Source organism: Carassius gibelio, chromosome A3 (assembly GCF_023724105.1).
Source record: "Carassius gibelio isolate Cgi1373 ecotype wild population from Czech Republic chromosome A3, carGib1.2-hapl.c, whole genome shotgun sequence".
Lineage (NCBI taxonomy): Eukaryota > Metazoa > Chordata > Actinopteri > Cypriniformes > Cyprinidae > Carassius > Carassius gibelio.
The window spans coordinates 19,914,815-19,937,459 of record NC_068373.1 but is presented as its reverse complement, the minus strand read 5'-3'; the positions used below and the strand labels follow the sequence as shown (position 1 = coordinate 19,937,459).

Below are 22,645 nucleotides of genomic sequence, written 5' to 3'. Positions count from 1 at the left end.
GATGGACTTGATTTAGGGATGAGGTTAAGATTATAGAAATAGTAGATTTTATCCGTGTGTGAAGAAAATCAATAGAGGATTCATGCATGGGTTTATAATTTAATCCTTTGCTGAATCTATTGGATTTATTTTATGTAAAAGCAATAACTGATGCTTTAAAAGTAATATTCTTCACTTTTCTCCTGCCCATCATAATGCCCATATAACTATGTATTTTCACAAATCACGTTACTTATAAGTTTTCCTCAATAATTTAATGATTGCAGCTTGAATTGTGTGTGTTCCTGGGGATAGAGACCTTGCTGAAATAAAAGACACCTTAACCCCTTGCACTGCAGATCGCTTCCCCATGCATATTCAAAATCATGAATGAGTATTGATGTGTGTAAAATGATTTTAAGACTTCGGTAAAACCCTTATCTGACGTAATTAGAAACACTATAAATCCCCCTCTGCCCCTGAATGTGCCCCTGCTCCAACCCTGCTTTGTTGCTGTACAAACCCTTTTCTTAATCCCAAAGCCTTTTTATATCACAGAATCATGGACAGACCGCCTCTTCCAACACAAATATGGATATTCTATCCACCTTGTAAAAGCAACCCCCACAAACAAATCAGTTTGTAACAAGCTGGACTGATTATATAATGAACTTGTGCTTTCTGCACAAACCCATTGTGTAGGAAAGGGAGGCAATGCAAATGCTGAATTTTAACTATATCATAACTAGCCATGATGTTAGATATATGCATTGGAAAATAAGGTGCATGGTGCAGTACTACATAGTAAGCGATGTCTGGATTGTGAACAAATCAAGTCAGATCTTGCTAAATTCAGAATATCATATTTTACTGAACTGAGAATGAGCAAACGCCTGTCTCATTACTATGACCCAGTAACTGATGAACAGGTTGATATGAGCAGTTAGAGTAAACTGATGATTTAACTAATTTGGTAAAAATATATTTGTAATAAAAATAAAATATTATTTAAGTTTAAATGGCTCCAAGGCTGCAACAAACTTATCTGAGACACATGACCATAAAGCTTCCTTATTTATAAGTATTTGTTATCTTTTAAATATTTAAATAACTTAAATAAATCAACATTTTATCTAGAAGTTTTTTTCAAATAATACATATAAACTTTTCACTTTAAACATAATTTATGTTCCTAGTCAACAGCAGGATGTCAGGAACTACGTGATATCATAATTATGTGAAATAATCAATTTAAGAGGTTCTGTTCAAACGAACCGATTCACGGAAATGATTCGGACTTCCCATCAATATGACGAACCGCTTGAGTCCAAATTTGTTTTTTTCTTTCTGTTTTTATCTTGCACCCCTCCCTCACTGTGAATCCGGACACTACCGAGACCATACGACTCAATTTTCCTTCTGTATTAAACAACAGGGAGTATATAAATGTAATTCGACCAGATTGTCACAACAACTTTCCAAGTTTCAAGGAATTTCGTTTAATGAAAGTATGCGCGCTCCCGCCAAAGCGCAGCATCAGCACCATAATCTCGCTCGCGCGCGCTCCCGTCTCTAGCGAGCGAGTCTATCGCCATCCCGGCCGAGAGAGTTAAAGTTGGCCGAAAGGACGGATAAACGATGCCAAGAAAAGGATAACATTTGATTTATTCATCTAACAGCGGCTCTATCTCGCGGAGAGGATGGATATCAAAATTCTTGCCCCAAGCTTTTTACTCTTTCTCGCGTTTAGGCATTGCTCGTCACGTAAGTCAAACAGCAGATGCAAAATTCAGTGCAAATAAAATGTTTCTTATTTGCTATAAACGTGACTATTATTCTCTATCAGGACAGGTCCATCAGTAAAGCTATGACACAATGATTTTTATCTCAATATTGCGATATTTTAAACTTGTATTGTTTCAAATCGGCGCAAAATTGTAAACATTGCTGCAGATCTATATTTAGATGAATAGGTCTAAAGAGTTTGGGCTGAAAGCAAAGCATTTTGTAGTCCTGAGCCCGGGCTCGTGACTTTGCCTGTGTCTGTGGGCTCTTTCTGCATTGCAGTGCTTCTGCGCGCTCACTTGGGCAAGTTTCTGCAAGGAAAGGTGCGTCTTGCGCAGGGGACACGCGGAAAGGGACACACTGCCCTGCTGTTAAACAGAGACTCTTGAAAGCTTAGATGTGCAGAATTAGCCGTGTCTTTAGTATCCTACGGGTAAAAAGTTGAGATTGTCGGTGTATTTGAGATGGCGTGGCTCCTATTCCGTGAAGTTGCTTGTGGTAGCAGCCCTATGCGGAGACAGAGGGGGGCGCGTTAACTCACTGTACTCCCAAATTCAAATGACGTAGAACACTGCATACGAATCCTCATGTAAGGTTACCTTCATCACAGCATTAGAACCTTCAAACCACAAAATATACTCTAACATAGTCGATATTCTATTCTATAATTCTGAATCCCCGCAAAACAAACATTTTGGTTGTTATTTTGGTGCTGCAAAAGAAAAAAAAAGAAAAAAGAAAAAAAAAAGCTTGTGATACAACACAGAAAAACTGTTTGAATATCTATTTTTTTATTGAGATTTAAGATGGCCTGTCTGTTTGATTTTAAAAAGCCTGGTTGGTAGGATACTGATACTGAGTTTAAATGTGTTTGTGGCTGTGGCTACAGAATAGTTCCAGAACAGAGGAAGGTGTGAAATATTCAGGAAAAGATTCTTAGATTGTCTTAGATTGACTGTAATTTTAAAGTCCTTTTTGAGCTTATCTTTTATTTCATTCAAAGACAGCCAGCTACTGTGCTGCAAGCCCTGTTATGAATAATTTATACCAACATGACTCCCCAGGTCTCTATTCAGCTGGCTAATAATATTAACCACAGCCTCTCCACATAGACTGATCTGAACCAGCAATCTCAGTCTAGACCCATGTGTACTGTGGCCTCCTCCCTGTGATGAAAGATAGCTCACGTGATATGCATTTGATTCTCCTACAGAAAAGTGCTGCGTCAGCCTGCGGAGACTGGGGGAGTGCCTGTAATTCAACACGTTTTACAGAGAGAGAGGCCGAGAGAGAGAGAGAGCATTCAAGATGCATGACTATTACCCTTTATCTTTGAGTGTAGAGCAGCCAAGGGCTTTGCATGGAAAGAGGAGAAGAACAATTGAGAGCAGAAAAAAAGCATCAGAAAGGTTGTGCAAAGGAAGGTTTTTTTTTATTTTCTTTTTTTTTGAAATACCAATTTATAAGCACAGATTGAGTGAGAGGAAGCAGGAGACAGAATACCTATTTAGGTTATCAAGAAGTATAGGAAAGTGAGAATCTAATTTCCCCTCCTTTGCCAAAACATCCTGTTCCAAAAGTCAGCTGCCTACAGAGGCATTTTTGGTGAGACCTTTAGATGAAGGTAAAAGGTAGCCATCTTAATTATAAAACCCTCTAAGAGGCCTTCATTGTGTCCCAAATGATGCACTACTTCTACATACGCTATGTAGTCAATTTATACTAGTGTATACATTGTATAAAAGGTTATTTTTTCATCCAGTGTAAGAGTCTTATAGACCCTTTTACTACATAAGGAAATGTGTTATCTGGGAATATGAAGCGCGCTTCTTCTTTTTGGAATGTTCGGTGTGAACACACTATTAATGCTTTAAAATGGCATATAATAGTGCATAAGAACACAAATTGGGATTTAATCCAGATTGTAAAGCAGAATTGCTTGTGTGCTTCACAGAGAAGACAGTCCCAAAATGTAATGGAAAAAAGATGGTAATTATAGATTAAAAATAGTCCAGTGTTAATCTGATTTTTATGTGACCTGTGTTTTTATGGTTATTTAAAGATTGCTTTGTGTAAAGGTGTGTACAGTTTCTGACTAGAGTTTCTAGCTTCCATAACAGTTAGGATGCTCCCTTAAGAAGGCAGCTGCCTATGTGGGCTATGGGCAGCAAGGTACCTCACTAGTAGGTTTTGGAACAGAGCTTTTGTATTTAAATAGGCAAGTTTGCACAAGCATGTCTATGTGTAAGTCTCTGCATTTATCTCCATGACTCTGTCATTGCTTATTCCCAGGTTAGCTTGCAGCTCTTCTGCACTGAGTGCTTTAAAAACTTTAATGCTTCTCCTGCAGGGAAGGCGCTCCTCTCTGTTCTACACAGCAGCTAGTGGGGAAAGAATAGCACAGGGTGGAGATCACTGATCTCAGAGCGAAGAGAGACAGACAATCTTTGCAATTTATATTTAACAAAGCTAGATTAGGCTGGGTCACATTCAGTCAATTCATTTATCTGCCTAATGTGAATCAGATTACTGCACTGGTGCTGGTGCTTTTGGGAAAGCATGAAAGCGAAGCTCATCTTAGATGAGTGCCTTGGTTTAATCTTTTGCTTATAGCACCATATTAATATATATATACTTTATTATGATGATTACTTCTAAGACAGTCAATAAATATTAAATAAGTTAGATCTTTTGTTGTGTTTTATTTATGTCCAAATACTACAGAGATCATAAAATCATAAAATTCAGCGGCATAAATGATTATCCCCTTTGACTAGCAATGAATCAAGACCACATCCTCACCAAACCCAGACATCTTCCAGACACACACATGGCTACACACTGTCTTTGACCAGCTGAGTTCATTCTCGGTCAGCATGTCTTTCACTTGCGAGTCATATCTCAGGGAACAGATGTGCAGCTCTTCCCTGAGGCTCAGCTTGAATAAATGAATGTTCACAGGATGTTTCCACCACAAGTTAATTCTTTCAGAAGACTTTCATAATGGAGTTCATGGCTTGATGAATCAGACTAATCAAAGGCTGAAAGACAGAGCAGGGGATTGTGAATCAGATGGGAATTGAAATAATTTGAGAATAAACTAGATGACTTATGCCTTATCTTCCTCGCTTTCTCCCTCCATCTCTCCAGTTCTCTCTCTCTCTTTCCATCAAACTGTTTCTTTTCCCTCTCTGTTCCCTCACTAGCAGTTACAGTAGTCAGAATACTAATGCCCACTGCTGTGTTAAGCAGTCTGACCCCTGCAGTCTCTTTTTGGTTTCTACAGTTAATACCTCATTGAGAAATACCACACAATTAAATGAGAACATTACATAATGGACTTCTGTTGTTTCAAAAGCTAATTATGAATACAACAAATGAAGCCCGATCCAATCATTAACTGTATTCTCGAAAGAAAACACTTTGCATCATAAGATTATAAGATATGACTTCATGAATCATTCTTCTCCTGAAATGCATCCCATGCTGGTTTTATAAGATTGTTCAAACTTCAGGGAATATTTTTAGTAGGACTTTTTTTTATTTTTTATTTTGTTTTATATTTATAAAAAAAAAAAACACACACATTATATGATATTGATGAGAGGATTTTTATCAGCTGCTTACTTATGAGAAAGCTAAAGTTTTTCAGGCATCATATTGCGATATAAAGTCAAAGTTCAGTGATTTTAAGTCACAATTAACCCTTCACAAAGACCTGCCCCACTTAGTTACTGTTGCTATGTCCGACAAGCCATGGGGCTCTCATGCCACACATCATGTTCTCACGCAGTGAAAAAAAAAGTATAATAATATATACACATATGTCAGCAATCTCGCTCTTCATTTCATCTTCTCTTACTCTTGCTGGTTTGTGTGTCGGCTGTTGTTAGAGAGGGGAGGTGGATGAGATGTGATGCCATTTGGGCAGATGGCTTTATTAGAGCTCTGTTGAGAGGATGAGGTTGGGGTGGGTTTATCTGACTCTGCTGTTAAGATTAGGTTGAAATATTGCCAGGTCTAATTGAAACAGGAATTTGTGTAACAGAGGGACAAGGCAAGATTTGCATATACAAATGCAGTGCAAAAGTGTGCTGTATGCAACTTATACGTGGCTTCTTTATACCACAAATAGTCTATCTAATCAATTATTTTGATTTTAAATCTGAATGATGTTAAAGTTACTGAAAAGGGCCTTTCAGGATTGAAAACTTTGTATTATATAAGCATTCAGAAAAGTACCTGAATGTGGAGGATGCCAGGACGTGAAGTTAAGAGCAACACAGCACAGTAATACAATCTTTGATAAAGATATTCATGTTTAAACTCGATAAATATACTATAAAAAATATCATATTCTATTCAATACCTTTAAACAGGTTTATATTTTAAGTTTCTAAACATGGTACTTCTTTGACCAAATGTCTGAGCATACAGTAATTTGCTCTCAGATGTATTATGTTTTGTTGTTTGCTTTGGTAGTGAACAGGCTTACATGGTAGATTAGATGCCATTTTCAGCGCAATGTCAAATGTTATTGCTCATTAATCTCAGCTCGAACAGCCAAAGCATTCCATTATGTTTAACATTAGATGTTCCAGTCAATTTTTCATTTTGGAGAAATGCATATTTGAAATCACAGACACAGAGTTCTCATGATATAGTGTTTTTGTTGCATTTGTGGAGGTGCTATCAACTGCTGTTGTCATTAAATATTCTCACTCATTTTCCTTTTCTTTCCCTTAATTCAGGGCCGTGCTTAGATCCGCTGATCTCTCCTCTCTACGCGTCCTCTTTCCATGCTTCCTCCAGATATAACTTTTTTTACTCTGCACACTTCGCCAAACTGTACGGTAAGTGACTATGCCACAAAAATTATGGGTTGGGGAAAGAAGTTTGAATAGGTTTTATTGAGAATAATGAAGTCAAATAATATTATCCTTCTCTTCTCACACTTATTTAGCATATATATTGTAAGATACAATTAGCATCTCTGCTGGATTGGTTCCCTTTTGAAGCTAAATGCTTTGCTTCTTTGTGAATAAAAACATCTGTTACTATATGTGACATTACTGAGCTATGAATAAAAAAGAAAATACTATATTAGAGAATGTAAATGTCACAAAATTACATGAAATATAGGTGAAATGCTGCCCTTAATGTTGACTTCTTCAAGATTCAGCAAGTATCAGTCCTATTGTCCTATAGTGTTATATTGTCAACATGAATATGTTTTAGGCAGTAGAGCAGTCTGGAATTTTATCCCAGTCCATGAAAAGGATGTTTGAAGTCCCAAGAATGTTTTTTTTATCAACTGAATTTCTCAAATGTTTGTGTGATGATGCATTTGTAAGTTGCTTTAGATAAAAACATCTGCTAAATGCCAGGTTCTGTCATATAACTGTAGATGGCACAAGCTAATGGTTTGTTAACGCAAACGGATGATATTCGGTGTTAAACTACTTGACACAAGCTGATTGGTTCATGTTGCATACGCAGCTAATGAGCTTACTTAAAGCATTTCACAGTGCATTTGCAGAGTTCCTCTGAAACCCTTCCTATTCCCCAGCTCCACCTGTATAGATCGGCTGCAGGTTAATCTATGCTAGTTGTGCAACAGCAGAATGTCTTAACACTCACAGCACCATATCGGTGTATGTATTGCAGTAGCAAGTTCCTGTACTTGCTTTGCAACAGCAGCAGCAATTATCTACAACAACAGCAATAAGTAAAAGAAACAGCAGCTTAGCAGATCTATTCCGCCAAGACCAGATACATTAACATTGTCATATCCATTAACATGCTAAAATCTTCAGAGAGTTGTCATGATAGATATTAATGAATGTAAATGTGCTGATGTAGGGAGTAGCGGCTGGTCTCCATCCCCTTGGGACAGGCAGCCATGGATGCAGATTGACTTGGGGAGAAAGTATCGTATCATGGCCATTGCTACTCAGGGTACCTTCAACTCTTATGACTGGGTCACCAAATACATGGTGCTGTATGGGGACCGATTCGACGCATGGACTCCATATGTCATGAGAGGAGGCAACATGGTAAAAATGATCTTTGTTTTATGAGTGTTTGGAACATGAACAAATATAACTTGTCCTGATTAAGTGGTTCATGACAAGTCAAAAACACATTTTTATCTTTTATGACCTTGAATATGACTCATTCAATCTAAATTTAAAATTCAAATAAGTTTTTGTTATGTTTAGTTGTAGGGAAGATAAGTGGTGTATTCGTTAAATGGTGTCTAACATTCATAGAGCCTTTAATATCAGCTTCTTGTGCCTCTCAGACGTTGCCTGGCAACTGGAATTACTACCAGGTGAAGAGGAACGTCTTTCATTATGCGTTCACTGCCAAACATCTGCGCATTTATCCCATGGGCTGGAATACTGAGAACGGAGGCAAGATCGGCCTTCGGGTAGAGCTGTACGGCTGTCCTTACGGTAAACAGCACACAGAGTCACTGTGAACAGCTAATGTTTTATCAGCAGCCAAGAACTTTATCTTAACATGATACAGAAAATCTCCTCAGTGCTTTGTAATGTTAACTGATCCTTTGGGTTGTACTGCAGAAAATAATTTTTTCAATCAGAATTTTGCTTGATCTCCAGTAAATATGTCCTACATGTGTTTAAGAAGGAAAATAGAAAAATAGTGAGGTTTATGAATCCATTTTAACAATCTAAATGAAGCTGAAATAAAGTTATTTTTACTTATTGCAAAACGTAATGTATAATCATTTTCATTAATTCAACAGCTAGACACATTGGCTCATCTATTTTGCTTCCAATACAGTTTTCGACATTCTATTTTAAACCCTTGACCTTTGACCCTAACAGACTCATATGTGATGCAGTTTGAGGGGGATGACATGGTGGCGTATTCATTCCCACGGGGCAGGATGAGGACACTTCAGGACTCATATGCTTTAAACTTTAAGACCTTGGAGAAGGATGGTGTTCTCCTGCACAGTGAGGGTCTGCAGGGAGACTCCATCACTCTGGAGCTGAAGACTGGACGCCTCTACTTACAGATCAGCCTGGGTAATGATGACATATCTATCTATCTATCTATCTATCTATCTATCTATCTATCTATCTATCTATCTATCTATCTATCTATCTATCTATCTATCTATCTATCTATCTATCTATCTATCTATCTATCTATCTATCTATCTATCTATCTATCTATCTTAGGACATGTATTTCTGCTCTTTTTCAGGGAGTAGCACAGTCCATAACACGGATGGGATGACTACGATGATGCTGGGAAACCTGCTTGATACTCAGCACTGGCACTACGTCACAATCAAGCGCTACGGACGAGAGGTTAATTTCACCCTGGACAGCCAGACAGAGACTGCTATCCTCAACGGAGAGTTCCAGTACCTTGATCTGGACAAGCAGGTGTTATGTTGGATTTAACACATGAAACTATTAATGCACACATCACTAAATGAATTACATTTGTTGAGAAGATTTAAATGAGGAATTCAATGATCCCTGCATCCTCATCATAACAATTTATCCATTTGTCTTTAGATTTATATTGGAGGTGTGATTGAGAAAGACGTGCCCCATCTGCCCGGTAAGGTTAACTTTCGTGGCTGCATGGAGAACGTCTTTATCAATGGAATCAATATCATCTACAGGACACAGTACCAGGAGCCTGAAATTCGACTAGCTCCTAAAAAGGTATGTAGAGTTTTCCTAATATTCACCCAAACAACAACAAGAGTGTAATTTAGGGTGAATTATTAAGGGATGTCGAAACTCATATGGTGTTACATTTGAATGACCATTGTATTGCATTTGCTTAATATTTGAAATGTTTATTTGTACATTTACATCTTCTCATCTGCCCTTCTTCAGAAAAAGATGCATTATACTTGCCGTGATCTCCTCTGGAAGCCTATGACCTTTGCAGGGCCCAACAACTACCTACAGCTGCCCGGCTTCTTCCGGAAGAACCGTCTGGCGGTGAAGTTTAAGTTTCGCTCATGGGACTACACAGGGTTACTGATGTTCACCAGGTTTGCAGATGAGTTGGGCTCTCTGGAGCTGGGCCTCAGTGAAGGACAAGTCAACGTCACTCTAATGCAGCCTGGAAACAAGAGATTACGCTTCGCTGCAGGTATGATTAAAGACTGTGTCCATATAGCATTTGTTATGACATTTTGTTTCTGTAAGATAATACTGGACGGAGCACCTGCAGATCAAAAGTTTAGCAGAACCAAAACAAATATTATCCTATTTTGCCTTGTCCCAGGGTACCGTCTCAATGACGGCTTCTGGCACACGGTAGACCTGACCGCCAAAGACAACTTATTAACTATCACTATAGATGAAGATGAGAGCTCACCACTGAAGATCACCAACCCCTTCACGGTTCGTACAGGAGACCGCTACTTCTTCGGGGGTAAGTAACAGATCACAAAATATAGGGAAGGTTAGTCTGTTGTTATGATTCAGTGCCACATGAGTAATACTGAGTGACTTTCTTCTCTGTCTCAAAATTTACCGTAAAACAACATTAATGTTTACAATAATATGCATGTTCAATCTGTTATACATAAATATGCACATCTAATGCCATAAATGTTGCCTTAATGTCTATAATCTATACTAAATGTGAATGAATGTATTCAGTGCTTGTTTTTTAGTTGCATAGCAGATAACTAGATGTATATTATGTGATGTGCTTCAGGTTGTCCTAAGACCAATAACACGGCTCGCTGTGTGACCAAGCTGTCTCGCTTCCATGGCTGCATGCAGCAGATCTTTATAGATGATGAGCCGGTGGATATAGACGTCATGCTGCAGAGGAAATGGGGCAGATATGCCGAAATTCTGCTGGGCACCTGTGGAATCACTGATAGGTGTGTGTGAGTGGGTGGGTTGTGCCAACACTGTCCTCAAGAAGCCAAGCGAACAGTCCTCCTGCATGTAAAATACAAAATGCCTTGTATAGTGGAGATCAAACATATCATTAGCTTAGCTCTGTTGTATCAATATATCAATGGGAAGTCACCACCATGATCTAAAAACTAGAAATTTAGAGATCTAAAATTTAGTGTTCATTTCTTATCTTGTGTTTTTTTTTTTTTTTTTTAGGTGCTCTCCAAACCCTTGTGAACATGAAGGCAGGTGTATTCAGTCCTGGAATGACTTCCTGTGTGTGTGTAACAACACAGGCTACAAGGGGGAAGTTTGTCATAACTGTGAGTGTCCTTAAGGAGATTCCTCTGTATCGACTTTATATTGGTGAACCATGAGAATTAAGCCTGTCACTGTCTTTTTCTCCATCTCAGCGGTCTACAGGGAGTCATGTGAGGCCTACCGACTGAATGGGAAGTACTGGTCAGGCAACTACACCATAGATCCAGATCTGAGCGGACCACTGAAGCCTTTCTCAGTCTACTGCAATATGTGTATGAAGTAGAAGAGACAGACATGTTGAATGCAATTTTGAATAAGTTGACATGGTAAGCTAAGGTTTATCCTATAACATTTGTAGTGCAAAAATCATGGACCGTCATTGAGCACAATCGCATGAAAAGCACCAAAGTGAGTGGCTCCACCATGGATCGACCGTATATTGGGGACCTCCAGTATGTAAATGCATCGTGGGATGAAGTCACTGCCCTAGCAAACACTTCCTTATACTGCGAGCAATGGATCGAGTTCTCATGCTACAAGTCACGCCTCCTCAATACTCCACGTAAGTTATTAGATTATTAGGTAATTTGTTATTATTTAAATATTAGTTATGTATTTACAAGGTACGTATCACACTGACAGGTGGAAATCAGTATGTGGAATATCCTTGGTCATCTATAGTAAGTGATTGGAACGAATGGGATAATTAAACCAAAAATTATTTTTCAAATGAAATTTACTTACCCTCGTGTTCCAAGCCTTTTTAATTAGTTTGATCAGTGCTACTTAAAATGTGAATTTCTGAAGACAATCCTGTTAGTCCATACAACTCCTGCAACTACACTCCATGCATTCTGAAGCAATATGAAATGTTCTGTGTGAAATTTAACTCATTAAAATCTTTAATATCTTAAAATCACAAGCATTTGTGAGGCAATTAGCAATGGCCGATTCATGAACAAATCATAAACTAGAGCTGGATCTTTTTCAATGAATCAGTTCATGCAGTTCACAAAACTGGTCTGAATAATTTGTTCACAAATCAAACTGGTCCGGCTCTGGAGTTCGACTCACTGATTCAAAATCTAGCCATAGCAGTTAACAGCTCACTAGATGTTCAATAAGTAGAGTATTTGAGTTAGTAGTGACTTATGCCTTAAGAAGACAGAGAATAAAATGTTGTTATGATACATTATGATATTTCTTTTTTTATAGTTTTTTTTTATATAGATTTTTTTTTTTTGGGGGGGGGGGGTGCTTGACATCCCCAATACTAATTCACTTTTATTATATTGAGAAGCATGGACAAGGAAAAAAAAACTTTGCATTCAACAGTACAAATAAACTCATTTTAATGTTGCGGTGTACTATATAGGCAGTCATCACTATATAGCTGAACTATATAGCGTAGTAGAAGACAAACCTTGCATAAAGGAACCACAGCTGAGTTTTGGATAGCTGTTGAAGTACTGATCTTAGCTAAGATCTTAGGAGAATCAATGCAGAAACACTAGATACTACTGAACTGCCAGAACCTTGAACATACTAAGTGTCACTGAACTTCTCAGCATTTTTAACACTTCTAGGAATCCTATCAGTCAGCGATTTGGGTTTGCAAAGTGAGACTGGCTTGCCTGCACTACCAGTGTTTATGCCACTTCTCCCCAGTTTTTCTTTGGTTTCATTTATTGCAAACAGATGGACGGCCTTACACTTACTGGATTGGTCAGCATAATGAAAGTCATGAATACTGGGGAGGAGCTTTCCCTGAAAGTGGGAAATGTGGATGTGCTGTCAATCAAACTTGTACCGACTCCAAGTACTGGTGCAACTGTGACGCAGACTACCGCCAATGGTGAGAATGAACAAACAAATAAACTTTTCTCTTTCCCTTTTTTTTTTTTTGTCATCCAAGCATGCCTTTTACAAGAGTTTGTTTGGCGATATTTTATATTATTAAACATAGAAAATAAATGAACTATTCATATACTATGTATAACTGTGTACAAAACCATGTATACATGACTGTTCAAAAGTTTGGGGACAGTAAGGGTTTTTTTTTTTGAAAGAATTTCAAATAAATGCTGTTAATGTTCATTTTAATTTCTTAATGGTGGTGTATATACAGTATAAGTACAATTTAAACATTATTTGATTATTTTAAAGGCTAATTTTAATTCACTAGGTACTCAGATAAAGGCTACCTGTCGTTCCGAGACCACCTGCCCGTCAGTAGGATTGTGATAGGAGACACGAACCGCACCGGTTCAGAAGCACGCTATAGTGTTGGAGCACTGTACTGCCATGGAGACAGTGAGTAATGAATATTAAAAAAGATAACATGGATGAAAAGTCTATTTACAGTAATAAGAAGATCCGTCCTGACATGTGAGTAAAGGGAAATATAAAGTCATTTGATTTTTATCACAAAATAAACATAAAGCAAAGCAGAATTATATGACCCTAAAGGGGTTTATTTGAATGGATGAAATTATCCAGTACTCTCATTAATACACGGATATTTATTAAATAAATCAATAAATTGGTGTGAAATGTTCATTTCTGTTGTATATTTGTATATTTTTATTCTGCTGTATTTTTGCACCGATATGTTGATGGGAAATCCTTCTCTCAGGGAGTATCTGGAACACCATAGCGTTTACTAAGGCCACCTATCTGACGTTCCCCACCTTCAAGCCTGGCACCAGTGCCGACATCACGTTCCACTTCAGGACCTACCGAACTAACGGAGTGTTTGTGGAAAGCTCTGATGACCACCTGCGTAATTTCTTACGAATTGAACTCAATTGTGAGTGTTGTTTCAATTGCAGTGGGCTTGTAAATCCCATTGTAAATCCCAAAAATATATGGTGTACATCTAGTGATTCTGATGTCTCCTTCATCCGTTTCTGCTTAAAACTTTCACAGCTACAACTGAGGTGGTATTCATTTTCATGGTGGGTGATGGGATTAGAAATGTGACTCTGCGCTCTCCTAAACCTCTCAACGATAATGAATGGCACTATGTAGAAGCTGAAATCAATGTGAAATTGGCACGTCTCAAGGTTGATTTCCTGCCTCCGGCCATTCATAAGTTTCCGGGCCAAACCTACATCACTATGAAGTTCACACAACCCCTGCTCGTAGGTAAGAATCATTGAGTTTCAGGCAAGTTGATATGAAAACATTGCTTTAAGCAGTTGATGCAAAAACATACCATGCATCTGTATTCAGGGGCAGCCAATCACACCCTAAGGCCTTTTCTGGGCTGTCTGCGTGGGCTGAGGATGAACGGGGTGCCTGTGGATTTGGAGGGTAAGGTTGACGAGAGAGCTGGCATACGTAGGAACTGCACCGGAGCGTGTCTGAATGCCTCCATACCGTGTCGAAACGGAGGCCAGTGCATTGATGGCTATGTTTCATACATCTGTGACTGCAATAACACAGCCTTTGATGGCTTTTACTGTCATTTAGGTGAGTTAACACACATTTGCATATGCTCTCTCACACTTACGCTGGCACAAATTGACATGGTGCAATACAGACTACAGCTGTTTCCTAATAAACATATGCAAATTCGAAATTGTATCTTTTCAGCTTCATCTGGCGAAAGACTAATTATTACAAATGCATTTTAATTTCATGAAATCGAGATTAGGAGACTTTAAAGATTAAAACTGATTCGAGGGAAGGATAAAAAATGAAAGAAGCAAGCAGACTGGTGCCTCTGAGAGTCTGTTAAAAAAATTAACTGCGTGAAAAAGAGAGTGACAGACTTTGGCTTTTGTGTCTACTTTCCATTTCAAGCCTATATATCAGAGCTGTACTTGTCTGTTCCATGCATTATCTGCATTTTTGGATAATCTGTGGAAATTTGTAAGATCTTTGTCTTTGAGCTGAATTATTATTATTATTATTTCATTTTTCAATAAATCTTAAACACTCATCACTAGCAGGATTCATAATGGGCTCATTAAGTCATATATTTGGCGTTCTGCCGATTGAATCTACAGTAAATTAGTAGGGCTGTCAAATGAGCTGAGCACCCATTTATTATTCACTTATAAATAGATTATAAATTAATGAATTATACACTTATTATTCAGAACATTTCTAACAAATCAGTTGTTTAATGATTCAATGACTTGTAAAACAGTGGCTACACAATATGCATAATATACATAATATACATGCATAATATATAATATACATACTTCCCTACTAATGTAGAATTCATAAAACAGTACCCACTGCTCAGATGACCTACTACTGTCCAGTGGACACTCCCATGAGGCCACAGTTGAGGTTTGTGAATGGCCATGTACAGATGCAACTGATGCTGGAAGGTCATATAACAATGAAAACATGTCGAATGTTGTCCAGATTATATTCATTCTACATACATATATGCATGTAGAGAGAGTATGCAATTTAGGATGCTGTCAGTCACTTGTTTTGTTAAGAAATCAACATTTTTGAATGAACTATTAGAGTAAATTATTCAATGACTCTGTGGTGAGTTTGGAACATCGTACTAACAAATTACACTTTCTATTTCAGTTCTGAATTCAGCCCATCACTTGTTTTGTTTCTGTATGAATCAGCATTTTGAATGAATCACTTGAGTGATCCTCCTGGTGTAACTATGCAACCTGCAGAAGAAAAATACTGTAAAATCTAACAAACAGTTAAAAAAAAACTTTTTAACTGCAGTGCTGCTCAACCAATAATAAATTAATAATAACTGCTTGTACTAGAATATTATAACAAGTCTATACTTTTCGAGGTTTGACATGTTATTATGTCAATTTTTGGTAAAAACAAGCATGTCAAAGGAGTGTCCATGAGACATGACTTGACATAAACAACATTTCTACTTGTGCCACATCCTTTTAGATATTGGGGCATTCTTTGATGTGGGAGCCTGGTTGCGTTATGATATCCGCAAAGAGCCGATTTCCTTTGATGCATGGTGGGCAAACTTATGGATAGAGCCTCACTGGCACAACTTTACCCTCGGCTACAACACGACAACTGATGACATAGAGTTCAGCTTCAGCACTCTACAGGCCCCAGCTGTGCTGCTGTATATCAGCTCCTTCAGCAATGATTACATCGCCGTCCTGCTCAAGAAAGATGGTAAACACACACACACACACTCACCCGATCACACCAGATCAAACAAAACATTAGCTTTAGCACTGATGTCACCACCTCTACAGGGACTCTTTCGTTGAGATACCGGCTCGGGATAATAAGCTACAAATTTAAGCTGACTGACAGAAACATGGCAGATGGCTTCCCTCATTTCGTCAACATCACCCGACACAACTACACCATATGGACACAGGTAGGATCTCAAACTAGATCTATGTTTAGTGTTATTAGCATAGCAAGAGCACACTGTTTGTATGTGTATTTGTACCTGGATCTAGGTGGATTACATGGATCCATGGATTGAGAAGTTAATACCAGGAGAGATTCCCAGATTTGACTCACCGAAGTCTATATTCTTGGGTAGAGTCATGGGTAAGGCGAGCATGTTTATCTTAACTTGTTGCCCGTGGATGAAAAGTTGCATTTACTATATATTTTTTTTCTTCTTCATAGAAGTGGGAGGTGTCGACTACGAAATTCAGAGACACAACAGTCCAGGCTTTATGGGCTGTATATCAGGTGTCCGCTATAATATTTTTGCCCCACTGAAGGCCTACTTCCGACCTAATGTAACCAATCCACCAGTGACGACTCAAGGCTATGTGGTGGAGTCTAACTGTGGAGCGTTTCCCCCCGTCTTAGGATATGTCCCTTGGGAGGATGACCCCTGGTTCACTGGCCTGTGTAAGACTACACATCCTGACATTCACATGAATGCCTTGAAACATACCATTCAAATGATTTTGGTTTGTTTGTTTTTTGAAAGAAATTAATACTTTTATTCTGCAAGGATGCATCAAATTGAGAAAAATAAGCATATTAGAATAATTTCTGAAGGATCATGTGATGCTACGCAGCACAGGAATAAATTGCATTTTAAAATATATTATAATAGTAAGCAGTTATTTTAAACTGTGTATATATTACAATATTACTCTTTTTTTGTTACTGTAAATTTTGTGATCAAACTAATGTATCTTTCAGATACATTTAAAATCAGACCCCAAAATATTTGAATGGAAGTGAAAGTAAATAATTATAGGGTGAAATAAAGTAAATCGGACTATTTCAAATAGATATGGTCTAATTTATCTGAATTTAACCTTTTATTACTTTTGATCAAGTTATTAGTGCATGCACTGTAAAAAGGATTGGTTTTAAACAACTGTAACTTTTTTACTCTTACAGTATGTTATGATTATCGTACTCTACACTGTGATTAAAGGTTGTTTTTAACCCCCAATTAATGTTTTTCTTTCTTTTTTAGTCTTTGATTACATTCATGATGATGTTACCCCACCTTGGATGACACGTAAGTTTACAGTCACACTCAATTGATCTTGTTTTAAAGCATATTTACAGCTATTTCTTAAACTTCTATTATACCTAATGCTTTTTGTCAGATTTCCACCATCCCCCTAATAAAAGTGACAAAATTCCCCCAAAACGATTTGTATTTATAGTTCTTTATTCTGTTATTCAGCATTTCAGTGAGTTCTGCAAATGATGCTGATCTTCAAGAGTGCAAACCATGATTTTAAAATCCACTTAATTTGCAGAACACAGGATTAGGGAACATAAGCTTCTGCATAAGGACAGTCTTCCGCACATGACAGAAACCTGGCTTAATCAGTGATAGCACGTCATGTAGAGATAAAATTCTGTATGTGGAATAAATCAAGGTGTGATAAGCGTCAGATCTTTACAAATGACCATATTCCAGACAGACAATATGTAACTGTTACACTGATCTGTTAAATTAATTTTGTTGTTGTGAATGTTATCCAGAACTTCTATTCGAATACTAACAAGAATTAGAAATGAAAGCCCATCAGAACAATACAAGATATTTTTTTTTAATAAAAACTTACATTTTAAAATTTATTTATCAGCATGCTTATGCGTTTTTGCAATCCTCCATCGTTCCTTCACACAAATCCACTTCTTCTCTAGATGTCCGATTGTCTTTTTTTTTTCAGATAAACTAGACTTGACCCACAACAAAACACATTTAATCCTTAATTCAACAAAAAAATGAACATTATGTCATCATTTACTCACTTTCATGTTGTTTCAAACCTGTATACTGTTATTTTGAAAAATACACAAAAATAGAATTTTGAAGAATCTTCATGCAGCTCTTTTCACAGCAGTTCTATGAATTGGGTTGCATGAAAAAAATAGTACATGTTTTAAACCACATGAGAGTAAGTAAATTATGCCAAAATGTTCATTTTTTTGATGAATTATCCCTTTAAATAGTTACAGTTTGAGCAGTCAGCAGTCTCTCCTGTGAATTATGCAACATGATACAAATTACTGTATGTTAAAGCCATCATTTGCAGACAGCCCAGCCAGAGCACTGTAAGAGTATTAAGTTTAAAGCTAACAACTGCTCTCTCTCTCTCTCTCTCTCTCTCTCTCTCTCCCTCTGTCTCTGTCTCTCTCTCTTTCTGTGTGTATGTGTGTGTGTGTGATTTTCTTCACAGTAATCGTGACAGTGTCTCTGATGCTGCTCTTCCTGATCCTGTACAGCCTCTACATTTACCTGTACAGGTACAAAGGCAGTTACCACACTAACGAACCGAAGCAGCTGGAGTCCCCCAGCTCTGCTCGGCCCCTCACTGATACTCTGCGCAAGGATAGAAAGAACCTGCCGGAAATAGAGGAGGAAAGTCCCAATGAATAACAGGGAGGTAAATGGTGAAGACTGAGAAATGGGTTGCAAATGTAATTTTTTTTTTAATGTATTTTTTGCCTTTGTGGTGATATTACTATATTTATTTTTCTGTCCCATTATTTGTATTGTATTCGGTGCTTTTGGTAGAGCTCAAAATAAGCAGGCTAGAGACAATTTACCATTCAATCAATGAGCACGAGCAGTGCAGGCCGACTGAAGTGCCTCAGCAACATTACAGGAAACTTTAAAAGACCGATCCAGGGTTCCCACAGTCATAAAGATCTGGAAATATCAGGGAATTTTACAACTGGGATTTCCAGGCCTAGAAAAATACAGTAGATTCAGGAAATGATTACAATCATGGAAAAGTCATGAATAGTTGTGCTGTAAATATATATAGTCATGCCTGTATCAGTGGTATTTTATTGGTTACAAATTAACTTTTTGTAAATGTAATCAAATTATTTAAAACATATCTTTTTTTTAAATCACAATTGGCTGGACAACTGCAAAAACAGACATTTCTGTAGTCAAAATAAATATTTCTACTTATGACTTATCTAGTTATGTAATAAAAATCTAAAAAACATAAATTGATGGAAAATTTTTAAATGAACTGGTCTAAGGTTGTGGGAACCCTGTATATACTAAGTGAAAATTTTGCCTCATTATTGTGTACTGGCAGAAGTAGTGTAGATTTAAGTGAGTTCGATAGCCATGTCGTTGTGCTCATGAGAGAATCTGTACAAAAGCATTGTAGAGATGTTTACACATCTGTTTTAACCACTTAAACTTCATTAACGAATGGAGGATTTAGAATTTGCTCAGACATAGCTAATGGTATATATGTGCTATACAGTGCTTATAAGAGATGAAGAGGTAAATGGCATTGAATGGCTTCAGCTTCTTTAGAGCACTATGACTTTAATGTGCTGAATAATAACCTGTCTATTCTGTGGCATATCAAAATCTGCAGAAAGGCGTTTTTGTGATAGTAGCCATATCAAATGCTGATTGTGAACAGCATTATGAAGTTTAATATTCAGAAACATTTTTGTGACAATGACACACAATAGGCCTCATGAAACAAGCTGAAGATATCGGAACCATGAAAGTGTTTTGAGCCCAACGAGTACTGAAACAGGGAGTGTACTGTATGTCTCAGGGTTGGTAACAGTGGTCATGACCCATGTTCTTCTCACTGCTGCTACAGCAACACACACACACCAGCCTTTTCAAGCCATCCTCAAGACATTTTGACTCTGAAATAAAATTTCAATTCATATTTCAGAGACCTAAGAGTACATGAATGCAGGCAGGTAAAACTGTACTGTGTCTGATTATAATGATGCCACAGAGCAGTGATTGGATTTGAAGCTCTTTTCCTCCTTGTGCCCTTTTCTGTCTTTCCAAGAGAGTTCAAAATTATATCGTTGCTTATAATAGAGTACAATGATGTCATTTCCATAACATACTCATGTCACGTGATTGATGAAAAAGCATTTTAGACCAGCGATTCTGAACCAGGAATATTTTTGACTTTACTGTTAAATATATGAAACAGAAAAGAATGATAGATTAAAAAAAAAAATGTTGAAATTAATATAATTATTATTTTAAAAAAATAATAGAAAAATCAGTTTAATGAAGAAAAAAACATATTTTGTAATGTGTGTAAGTTTTACATTTGTGTGTTCTGTTTTTCCATCCATAATTCTGCAACTATGAAGGGGTACACTTTGGAACACTTTTTTAGACTTTTTATAGTGTGGAACCTCTGAAGGCTGAATGTGTTCACTTGTAGTTGTGGAATCTACATATTGATCAGAAAAAGACAAACAAACCATGTTAGCTATGGATCAACAGTAACTGAGTGACAGAAATACTCAAAATAGCACCTCTAGAATACAGAGCAACGGCAGACTTAACGTGTTATGGTAGGTCTGTTACAGATCTAATATCATAAATTACAATCAGTTTGTTAAAGGGATACTCCACCCTAAAATGAAAATTTTGTCATGTTGTTCCAAACCTGTAAAAGCTCTGTTCGTCTTCAGAACACAATTTAAGATATTTTGGATGAAAACCTGGAGGCTTGAGACTGTCCCATAGACTGGCTAGTAAAAAATAGTGTCAAGGTCCATAAAAGGTATGAAACAAAAATAACAACTTTATTCAGTTATTCCTTTGTCAACGGTCTCCTCCCTGTGACTCCTTATCACTGTACAGTGTATGCTCATCTGTGTCCTCTGCGACACAAGGATGGATGCTGCGCTGTTTTCTTTCAAATCAAAGCTAAATACACGTAGAAACAGCGCATCCTTGTGGTGCGGAGGACACAAAAGAGCACACACAGCATGTTGATATGAAGTGACCCTTTAAGGGTAATTTAAGATGAGATTTTCATCATAATAGAAATAGTCAGAAATAATCATGAAGCAGCCAATATTTTTACATGAGGTCACATATGAAAGCTTTCTTAGCACTGAGCAGATCAGCACAAGTCTGATTATTGTGGTCAAGAGGCTTTCACACATAACAGATGGTATCATGGTTTTATTACATTCATGCGTTTGCTGTAGGACACCATTATTGCTGCTGCTGCTTCTTACCAAGAGCTTAGAGCACTTCCATCATCTTTCCAGATGTAAAATGAGCTATATAATAAAAAGAGCAAATAAGGTGTATTATCTTTTGAAGCTATGCATTTTGCAAGATTTTTCATCAAAATGCAATAAAAAAAAAGAAGAATCCACTGCTTCCAGTGCCAGGCACATGTTTCTTTAACAGAGGCATAAGAGTTTTATTAAAAAGATCACATAATATTCATGCACAGATTATGCTGTTTATGTATATTTGTAAGTCCAGCTCTAACCTCTTGACCTCTGTCAGGTTTTGTCTTGTTTATTCTTTTTTTTTATGTATTCCTCATTCTTTAACTTCTTCCCTTCTATTGTCCTCTATAAAGCAGTGGAATACAAGCTATCCATTCATATTTACTTTGAAAAGTCTTGAATGCAGAATGAAATGCTACTGTATAGAAATATTAAATTGAACAGGGACAAACACCTCTCAGTCTCTTCATACTTGACATTTTCTTTAAAAACCAAAGTTTGGGAGTTGATGATCCTCAGACAAAAGTAAATGTAACCCACAGTCTGTTTTAGATGAATGTTAATGTGAAATGAGAAGCGAGCAGATTGTGTAAATGGTGTTGAGGGCTGGTTATTCAGCACTAGCTTGTGTCATGTGTGTTTGTATAATGACGTATTGTGTTTCAATACTGCAGCTAATTAGAGCGTTACCTCACTGACATACATAAGACTGAATGTTTGAAGAAAACATCACTTATTGGCACCTGGACGTCCATTTGATTCATTTGAAGAATTTTTTTTTTTTTTTTAATTGAATGCATTTTTGATATAAACGCATTGATTCACTGTGAATCTTTTCCAAATGCACCACATATTTAACAGTTCTGTTTGAACAAATCTGAAATCTTTTAGGCCCTTTATCTTGTGGATAAACATTAAGATCTCCAATGAAATAGAATACCTTTTAAAGGTATGGGGTCAGTAAGATTTTATTCAAGGGTATGTTGATTAAAAGTGAAAGTAAAGTAAGATTTCCAAAGGATACACACACACACACACACACACAATAACAGATACTTTAGGTACTAACATGATAAGCACTAAGACAACATCAAATGTATCTTTAAGGTACTGATATATAATAATACTAATTTAAAGGTACAATAAAAAATCTACCTTTTAGCTTTTGCCTGTGTATTTTTTTTTTCTGAGAGTATAGTAATATTTCATAATATTACTGCATTTACTGCAATTTTGGGCAAATAAATGCAGAC

General features: G+C 37.1%; 1 protein-coding gene across 1 annotated transcript; it reads left to right on the top strand.

Annotated features, from left to right (window-relative positions):
* The first annotated feature begins 1,459 nt into the window (after positions 1 to 1,459).
* LOC127951379 (contactin-associated protein 1-like) lies at positions 1,460 to 22,553 on the top strand. The gene is made up of 24 exons (XM_052549253.1): positions 1,460 to 1,743; positions 6,516 to 6,617; positions 7,627 to 7,820; positions 8,069 to 8,222; positions 8,619 to 8,822; positions 9,004 to 9,188; positions 9,324 to 9,476; positions 9,654 to 9,915; positions 10,051 to 10,200; positions 10,489 to 10,660; positions 10,896 to 11,002; positions 11,093 to 11,212; positions 11,299 to 11,502; positions 12,639 to 12,795; positions 13,126 to 13,253; positions 13,576 to 13,749; positions 13,869 to 14,087; positions 14,175 to 14,414; positions 15,837 to 16,079; positions 16,163 to 16,290; positions 16,376 to 16,469; positions 16,551 to 16,781; positions 17,365 to 17,409; positions 18,587 to 22,553. The coding sequence occupies exons 1-24, from the start codon at positions 1,680 to 1,682 to the stop codon at positions 18,784 to 18,786; spliced, it is 3,930 nt and encodes a 1,309-aa protein (XP_052405213.1). The 5' UTR covers positions 1,460 to 1,679; the 3' UTR covers positions 18,787 to 22,553.
* The last annotated feature ends 92 nt before the right edge of the window (positions 22,554 to 22,645 follow it).